We start from the raw sequence: 9,665 nt of genomic DNA, 5'->3' as shown, positions 1-9,665 counted from the left end.
AAAAAAAATTATGTTGAATTCACATTATTTACAGGGTTTTGGGGGATGTAAACGGAAAGTATAATGTTGCCATGGAGTCAGTTAGTTAGCTGCGGGCTACAACTTGAGCCCTGTTTTATGCCTCTGCGCCGGCAATAGCCTGGAGGCATTATATTTTCGGGGTTGTCCGTCAGTGTGTCCGTGCATCCATATGTCTGTCCCATTCTCGTGAACGCGATATCTCAGGAATGCCGTGAGGAATGTTCTTTAAATTTGGCACAAATGTACTTGGATTCAAGGATGAAATGATTAGGTTTTGGTGGTGACATTTTATATTCAAAAGGTCAAAGGTCAACTTCACTGGGACATCATAACTAAATTGGAAGTAGTAGTTTAGTATTTGATTTTTTAATGCAGAATAAGACATATAGCTAATGCATTATGTTTTGTTCTCTCCTCCATCACTGTTATAAGAAAATTATTGTAGGAGTGTTGGCTAATCTTAACCCTGCCTTGCTTATGTAACTCTCTAATTAACAGACTAAAATAGCAGGATTTGAAAGAAATATCTTATCTGCAATCATTAAAGAGACCAACATGATTCACACTATCCAAAAAACTCAGTTGAATTTTGTAGTGATTCAAAATTTGACTCATTTTGACTATTGCTTGACTACCTGGTCTCTTGCTTGCCCCACAACACTTGCAACCATGGAAAGTCTCTATAAAAAGGCATTAAAAACACTTGATAAAAAAACGCTATTCTACCACTATTGTCATGTTATAAAAAAACATAGCCTACTGGATTTTCGAAATATGATCAATTTGAAAATGGCCTGTTTGATATACAAGGTTCTACACTCCCTCGCTCCTCCACCATTGAAGGATTTTATTAAATCTAAAGAAACTTTGCAGAGGACCACTCGAGCCTCTAATAGAGGAGACCTCATAATACCCCACAGGCGTACCACCTTTGGTCAGACGGTTCTGTCTGTCCGAGGTGGGAACCTGTGGAATAGTCTTCCTCTAACATTGAGAGAATGCACTACATATAGCTCATTTAAAGCTCAGTTGAAAAAATGGCTATGGGAAAACCAAAGCTGTACACATTAGTGGGTATGTTGTATCCTTTTCTGAATTTCTTCACTTTGTAATGTGTACATGGGTTTTTGAAGTTGAATTAATTTTTAAGTCTTATGTGAATATTGTATATAGGGCTTTTGTTAATTTATTGATAAACAATGTACTTACTGTAGTAAATTGTAATGTAAATTTTATTATGCAATGTTTTGTGACCTGTATGATCTTAGCCCGTGGGACTACGGATGGAAATTAGACTTGGCTACAATCCGGCATGTTTACATGCATGTATTCCATGTTTGTTTATTAACATGCACTGTCCCAATCAAATAAATATATAAAAAAATAAATAAAAAAAACATTCACATTATAAAGCTGAGCAGAAAGAGAAAGACACAGAGAGAAACAGATGCATCTCCTCTGAGACTGGCTAATCCACAGTCTTCTTCCAGACATCCATGATAAGGTCATTAATGAATAAATTACCTAATGAATGAATTATTGATGAAACCATGTTGGCAGTTCTGTGTACAGTATCCTTGAGTGTATGCTCTGGCATTGGCATACTACAACCAAAAATATGCACAATTCATGAAAAAAAAAATAGTGAAGCATGTGTTAAACATTTCAAAAGAAGGAAAGAAAGACAATTCTGTCAGTACATAAGGTTGAAACCTGAAGCTTGTTAGTAAGTTAAGTCTGTTAAGTCTGGGAATTCAACACTGCTGCACAGACTGCATCAGATAAAACCCTCAGATGACATTTTGTGCCTTAATAGACACAAATATTAATGCAGATGTGGTATAACCTACATCCAGTACTTTGTTTGCAGTATTTCATATGTACTTAATTTACCAAGGTCCCTAATCCCATTGCTACTTGGCAAACAGGTTGAGCATGATCATGGAAAATTACAATCAAGTCAATTCATGTCAAGTTGTGGGGTTCAATATTGTTACAGCCAGAAGCATAGTGCATCACAGTGAAATTGTCTGGAAATGCTGGTGAAGCGATGGACTATGGGGGTTATCATAACAGAATGTGGACAAAGGCAAATTCAGTAGTACTGCTTGTATTAATGTTTTCTTTTTTTTGGAGTGGAGTTCCACAGAAAAGACAAGATGACAAAGATATACTAAACAGGTGAGCACTACTGCATACAGTATATTGAATGCAATGCAGTGGACACACTTTTATTCAAATTGCCAAATCCATATCTGCAGTGCATAACTGATTTCAAGTACTAGTGCGGTACTTAATGGAACCCTTTTTCACAGCAGAAATGTGGATTTTGACTCTTATGGCAGTAAAAGCACAAGTGCAACTAAAAACATCAGTGATGGCTCCACTCATTTTAGGAGAACCATGAGTGATCCAGCGTGCACAACATGAGGACCCTGGAACAACAATAGCTAAATATAAACTGAGCCATTATTCATGTTACATCATGTTGAAGAGTCAATATGCTGTGAAAAAGGTCGGTTGGATGTGATAACAAAACTGGAACCCTTTCTCAGGCTCATAGACCCAGGTGCCTCACCTGCAAACAACTCCTCAAGAACAGTTCAACACAACTGACTTTCTGAAAAATAATTACCCAGTGATCTTTGAAAAACTCAAAAGGTCATACTTACTGCTGTTTTAAAAGGCACTTTCCAGAATCCTCTAACTATCTGGGTAAACAAATATTTTGTCTATTGCCCAAAGAGTAATCTGCCAGAACCATCTGAGAAGTCATCATTAAAAACTGTTTGGAAAAAGGCAGGCACTTTAAAACAAATACATGACAGGTGATTGGATGACCCATCTGTCCGTCACATCCGTCATTGTTGATTTCCAACGAACAGTCGAGGGCGCGGAAACCACGCCTGTAGCGGCTAGCAGCTCCTTACAGGACGCTGATTGGCTCGGTCCGCTGCTTGATATGTGATTGTGTGATTCTCGCGTAATCCCAAGAATTCAGCATTTCTAAGTCTATGTTCGGTTTAGGGAACCAGGGGCGTCGGACTGGGGGGAAAAAGGGGACTCATGTGAGGAGGGCCCATAAAGATGCTAGAATGAATAGCTGGGGATGTGGGGAAGGGCCCATAGAAAATGCCTTTCTACAGGGCCCAGAATTTTTTGCTATGCCCCTGTAAGGAACAATTTAGAACACAAGTTTACCATCTTTTTTATCATGCAGCAGACCGAATATATTATTTCATCCAGATGGTAAAAATAGTCTTTGAGGATTCTGAGAATACCTTCACTGTTGCTAAATGACCTTCCATGTTAGTTCTGGAATACACCTTAAAGTGGTACTTGGACACTTTTTAAGTGATGAACCCAGGGCCCTGGGGTGTTTTGAGTCTTTAGTAAAATTTAGATATCTTACTTTGTACAATTAATTAAAATATGATTATGTGCTATTTATCATTCATTTGGAGTTGTGTTTCTTGGCACCTGATGAATGAGTCTATATTCACTTTTAGCTTTTTTTAGATTCTCTTTTAGCTCTGTCTCCACCAACTACTGAGGGAAATATCTGGCTCTGCTCCACTATGTTCACCAGCTAGTTTCAAACTGTGTCTGCCTGGAGGTAAGTGTCCTTTGCTGTATGTGGTAATTTACTGCACTTTCCCCTTTTGCTTTGCACAGTGTGTACATACCCACAGTGTCCTGACACAATATGTACCCTGCATGTAAAGGGGCATTAACGGTTTCCCTTTAATTCACTAATTTCTCCTATGCATAGCTTTGAATGGGGACACATTTTTTACACTGTTAAACAATATCAGTGGTGTAGTACAATGCAGTACAATTTTTTCCCACTGCCTATAATGTTATATCACACTTTTGTATTGAGTAAAATATCTAAACTCAGTAAATTCTGGTTGTGTTGTGCATCTGGTTATGCAGTAATTCAACATGTCAGATTTTATATCTTTTGAAATCTGAGTAGAATTTTTAATGTTATGAGGGTTTGAACAATGCTTGGCAGTATAATTGACTCATCAGGGGGTTGAGGGTCCATGGGGTTGAAGAGATTAAGCCATACTGGATCATTGTCACGTGTCCTGACAACAGAAGTGCAGATGCTGCTAACAAGCAGATGCGTTTGTACATTGTTCACTGTTCTCTGGTGTACACATTTTCAGATCTGGCCTTGTAAACTCTGGGCTACATACTGTTTGTAAGCTTTTCCATCAAACTGAAGTGACTGTTTGATCTCAGATGGCTTATTCATGGCCACTACTAAAGTTCAGGAGCCCAATGTTGCAGCCCAGTCAAAGAGCTGTGTCCTTGATCCCGGGCCGTGGCCCCTGTCAAAGAACTGGCCCCTTCATCCCTGGTGACAGCTTTCCAGACCAAAGGGAGTGTTACTACAAGCCGATGTCTTTCGCTATTCTGAAAACGAGGTACTGTTTCATAGCTTACACAGAAGAATAGTTTTCAAAAATATTTTCTATTGGAAAATTTTGCTCCTGTCAATCCTTTATCTCCTTTTCCTTGACTAAGAGAAAATAGGCTTGTTTAAACCTTTATCACCGCACATTTCTGAGTTCACCCAGAGGGGATTCATAAAAGCAAAGATAGTCTAATCTTCTTAACCCATGGAGGAGTGTGTAATCCCTAAAACATGACAATGACCAATATTGAGGTTATAAGATTCTGGCAGGATGTTTTTTTTTTTCTTTTCTTCTCATGTGCTTTTTCTTTCAGACTGATACATAGGTACTATTTTTATCTTTAAAACTTTAATAAGCTACTTTGAGTGTCCTTTGAGGATTGTCCTTTGCAATTCCACCAGTATTAGAGTAACCAAGTGAAGGCAACAGGGAGTATGACCTGCTTGTTGAAAGTGTTTAGTCCCAAGGTTGCAGAGGATCTAAGTAAAGGAGCCAATAAGAAAACCTTGTCTAATGCCCTCAGAGTGTGGACTTAAAGTATTTTAGTCTATTACTAATTGGAAAAAAATGTCGGGTGACATTTTTACATGTTTTAATACAAATCATGTTTCAACTGTTTTCAAGAATGTAATTGTATTGATTTCTGCTTTACTTTAATATACAGACAGTAATGTTAAGAACATTCCCACACAAAGGAAACTGCATCTATCTATTTTTTCCCCCCAAAGGCTGAATATGACTGAAAAGAAATGATTATAAATGATCATCTTGTTTATAGTCATCATAACAATATGACAGCCACAGGGATATGTCTTTACCACTGTCTTTGTTTGAAAAACGATGATAAATAGAGAAAAAATAATTCCGAAACTGACAAAAATTACGGAAAACAACAAAAACATTCGGTTCAAACTCATTCATCTCATTATGTTTTAAATTAAATGTATCTTCTCTGTCAAATTTGATCTGTTAACTGAAATAATATGAAATTGCTTAATTGATGAATTGCATGACAGCAATTGCTGGGTTGTGCAAACTCTGTAATCAGTTTCTCACACACACACACACACACACACACACACACACACACAGCCATCTTGATGATTACTCACATCCGTCTGTGAAAACAGGAAGTTATTACCTATCACTGTCTGAGGTCAGCCCTTTATAAATGAAGATGTCTGCTTTTCTATTGTTCCTAATAGCAGAGACATAGATTTGGAAGCAGAATAGTAACATCTTAAATTCTAACCTTTGGACTTTTATCCTGCTAATTTAACTCCTAACATCTGTTTTTTCCAGGCATCACTGACTTATCAGCTGATTATTAAATAACAGCTGATAGTGGATACTTGTCAAACCAAATCTAACCGCAACCACTACGCAGAAAAACAAATCGCCAAAAAAACATTTTCTCCTGTACACACTGATCAAACCCTTTCTGACAAGACATCACCTCGGCTGCTCTCTCTCTGCCTGATCCTCACGGAGTCCCGGCCTCCTCTGAAGCTCCAGCACTCTGATCATCTGCCCGCAGAAGACACTGGCACTACCTCCACACATCTCTACAAAGGTAGAGTGGAACAGAGAGGAAAATGACTGCCTGCCCACAAGTACTGCACCTCTACTGGAGGTGAGTGAGGGGAAAGAGAGTGGTGAGGTGGAGGAGAGAGAGTGAGGGAAGGAAAGAGAAGAACAATGTTAGTGCTTTTACCCAATCACTAACCAGATCCCGGTTAAGTCTTTTGTGGAATCATGACAAAGCTGCTGAAGTAAGCCTTTGTCTGAAAACAAAGAGGAGTGTGTTTGTGTGCGAGAGAGAGTCTGCCATTGTGTGTGTGTGTGTGTGTGTGTGTGTGTGTGTGTGTGTGTGCGCACCCGAGTTTAAGTGTGTAACAGATGCAAGTATTGTGTGCAACTGTGCATCTGACAGAGTGTATGTGTGATTGTCTCCTTCATTTCCTTTGTGCCGGAGATTTGGGTTTAGGAAAAAAACCTGAGATGGCCTCTGCTTATCTGTAAGATTCTCTAATGATCTCACAAATGTGAAACACACTCACACATAGCTCCCAAGTCACCCCCACCTTGTCAGCATCTCAAGAAAAATGGGGAATGAGACATCAAACAGGCTGGCGTCACTGCCTATATGAAAATACACTCAGACGAATCAGCCTCTATAGTTGCTTTGTTAATGGGAATCCTACCCAGCAGATGCGTCCTGTTGGAAGAACACATGGAGTATGAAACAGGCTTATGTACGCATACAGGTAATAAACCAGTAGCCATGGCCTGTGCAGCCACCAGGGGATACTGTATGTGTGTGTGGAGACACTGGCTGGACCTGTGAGTCATGAGAGCATGACATCAAAACAACGGAAAGAAAAACATCGAGACACAGTCAAGCATGCAGGACATTGTAGCATAATTCAAACTGAATCCATCGAAGCTACGTGAGATACTTAAATATGCAGCAATTGTTTGCATGTGTGCCACTGGTTTTTAGCTTGAGGGGAACAAATCAAATTGTGGAAAAGAAGTGAGTAGTTTGCTAAAAGTGCCTTCCTTTTTCCTGCCATACAAAGACATACAGCAGAGTTTTAGGGTAAAATATTCCACATTACAGCCTGGAAGAAATAAGAATGATGCTTTGTAAAAACAGAGGGCACGAGGAGGATGGAGAAGAGAGGTGGGGAGGTAAGGTGTGTACTAAACGGTGAGACAATCATACAAGAGCCCTCCTGAGATGAGTGTCAGGAGAGCAATCCAGTGATACTTAATGAGGAAACAAAGGTACAGAGTTAAACTGGGGACAGCGATAAGTGGGAGAGATGGATGGCTTCTGAATATATGAACAGTCTCCGTCTGGAAGCCAGACTCCCTAAACTGCTTGAACTCAATTTGAATTTCCCCTGAACTGCACCCACAATATGCCCACCAGTATTTATTGCTGCTTTTTTTTTTTTTTAAGTCTCTGTATTCAGCACTTCTTCACTATTCCACATTTACATCTCCAGCGCCATTAAATAGCCTACTAAAAACAATAAAAACCAAACCAAAACCAAAAGCACCCAGTTGTTGCAGGTGGTGCTTTGCTGTGTATGAACCCATGCATGGATGGCTCCATGTTATTCTGCTTCAGCGCCCTACCAGAAAGTTGCCGAGTGCGCATGCGTGGCTAGAGCGCGCTGCCGCAGACAGGGGGCGTCAACATGGCGTTCTCTCCTCGACGACCGCACTGACTGCAACCTGCCAATGAGAGGGAGAGACGCGTAGGCTACCATTCTGTCAAACCTCCATCCCTTTTTCCCCCCAGCCCTATGAATCCCTACACATTTTCAGGAGGATAGGGTGAATTCCGAGGGTTTTTGAAACACCGCTCTCCCTTGTTTTTCCTGCGCAGTGGATGGTTTTTGTGCGGCAGCAGACGCTCGGGCTTGTAGAGCAGGTGTGAGAGACAGCGGCGACCGCTCCTCTCCTCCCTGTTTCCAAGGGGAAATGTCGAGCGAGAAGCCGGTTTCAGCACCACCGAACTCTGCTTCTTCGCTCACGGACCCAGACCGAGACTCCCATCCTCCGCCGGGCTCCACCGTGCAGCAGCCGCAGCAGCAGGTCGCCGCGGGCGCTGGCTCCGGCGCCACCGGGGAAAGGATGGTGTCTTCAGCCGGCTCTATGGTCCTCCCGGCCGGGGTGATCAACCCCGCTGTCCCGATCAGGAATATCCAGATGAAATTCGCCGTGTTGGTGGGCCTGATCCAGGTCGGAGAGGTTAGCAACAGGGACATCGTGGAGACGGTGCTGAACCTGGTGAGTGGAAACAGCACCAAACTGTTAGAAAACACAAATAGGCAGCCATAGAACACAGTAGAATCACTGTGTCCTAACCCGCTATGTTTTATTTACGATGCTTCACTCCCATGGTTGTGTGGCTTTCAGAGGATGATGTCATTTGTTTGTTCGGAGGATGGATGTGGGGTTTTTCTTTTCTGCAGATAGAAGCATACATGAGGTTGTGTGTTGGAGGATAAATAAGCTGAAACTGTATTATTATAAAGCCAGCTGAATGAAGCATGTGACCCCATTAAGGCATGGAGGGTCGTCTAATCACTATAGCCATTGTTGACTAAATGACCCGTTTGCGGTGCAACAAGGAAACACATATTTGCAGTCAAACTGTAGTGGATAAGTGTATGCAGGCTATTCTCATGACCCCGATATGTACTACCCTGAAATGATGCATAGGTAGGTTGTAACAAACGGCGAATGGTTACAATGGTGAACACAACACCGAGACCCAAACGAAATTATTTCGTTTTCCTAAAGAGCGAAATCATGCAGGTACCCTATACATGCACGTCCGTAGAGCACTGAAACCAAATCAATCCAACACAGACAAAGGCCGACTAGCATTATGCTATCCATCGACATATGTGTGTGTACGAGAATGGCTCAAAATTATGCATCAGGCCTATTGTTGAAGGCACGGCCCTGCATCCTGTGCGCAAAGGAGTGATGTATTGGTAGCTGTGAAACGGCCAGTGGTTTAAATTGCTGTGCTCCCAACAAAGATCATTTTATTTATGGTTCAGATATACGTTGCCACCCCCCTTCTATCTTTACCCTTCCATCGTAGGTTGTGTCGGCCATGCTGTGCCTATACCCTACACATGAGAGGATTTAAAGCAACTGGGGGTTTTGACATGCGTTTTGACATGCGTTTCCCGTTACGAAACAGATGAGCAAAATGTACAGCAGATGTAGGTCTTGAAGACTAATGCTTTAGGATTGTATAAGACGTGTTGTATGCTGCCAGGCGGTTTTCCCTCCTCCATTCATCAGGCGATGGCGTGTACTGCATATTACATATCTGCCATGAAGAGTAGGACTCTGATCATTATTCATTCTCTTTTGAGGAAGAAGTAGAATAATGTAATTTATAACCTAATTTCAGTGCAGTGCTTTCTGGAGGTTGACTATTTCAGGGTTTCATGTAGCCTGTGACCTATTTACTCACTGGATGCTTGGAGCAGGACAGCCTACAGCTGGGCTAAACCATTTCCCTCTCAGTCAGACTGGTGAGCTGTCCGGATTCAGGTTGCCTCTCATCTCCCTATCGATTATTGGTATTACATAGTAGAGCAGGGGGCTTTGCTGGCTCACTCCGACCTTGTCTTGTCCCCCAACCCCCTTGGCTGCACCGGCTAACCATCCATCCTGTTC

The 9,665-nt window shown here is 41.5% G+C and overlaps 1 protein-coding gene across 7 annotated transcripts in view; it reads left to right on the top strand.

The window, feature by feature from the left end:
- Window positions 1-7,601: 7,601 nt before the first annotated feature.
- Window positions 7,602-9,665, top strand: part of nbeaa (neurobeachin a) — a 91,848-nt gene continuing 89,784 nt past the window's right edge. For all 7 annotated transcript variants that reach the window (XM_028594966.1, XM_028594963.1, XM_028594962.1 and 4 more), the window contains exon 1: window positions 7,602-8,252. In XM_028594966.1, coding sequence (XP_028450767.1) covers window positions 7,944-8,252 — 309 coding nt within the window. In that variant the 5' untranslated portion in view covers window positions 7,602-7,943. The remainder of the gene's footprint in view (window positions 8,253-9,665) is intronic.

Source organism: Perca flavescens, chromosome 13 (genome assembly GCF_004354835.1).
Source record: "Perca flavescens isolate YP-PL-M2 chromosome 13, PFLA_1.0, whole genome shotgun sequence".
Taxonomy (NCBI): Eukaryota; Metazoa; Chordata; class Actinopteri; order Perciformes; family Percidae; genus Perca; species Perca flavescens.
This window is presented reverse-complemented; position numbering and strand designations above follow the sequence as displayed.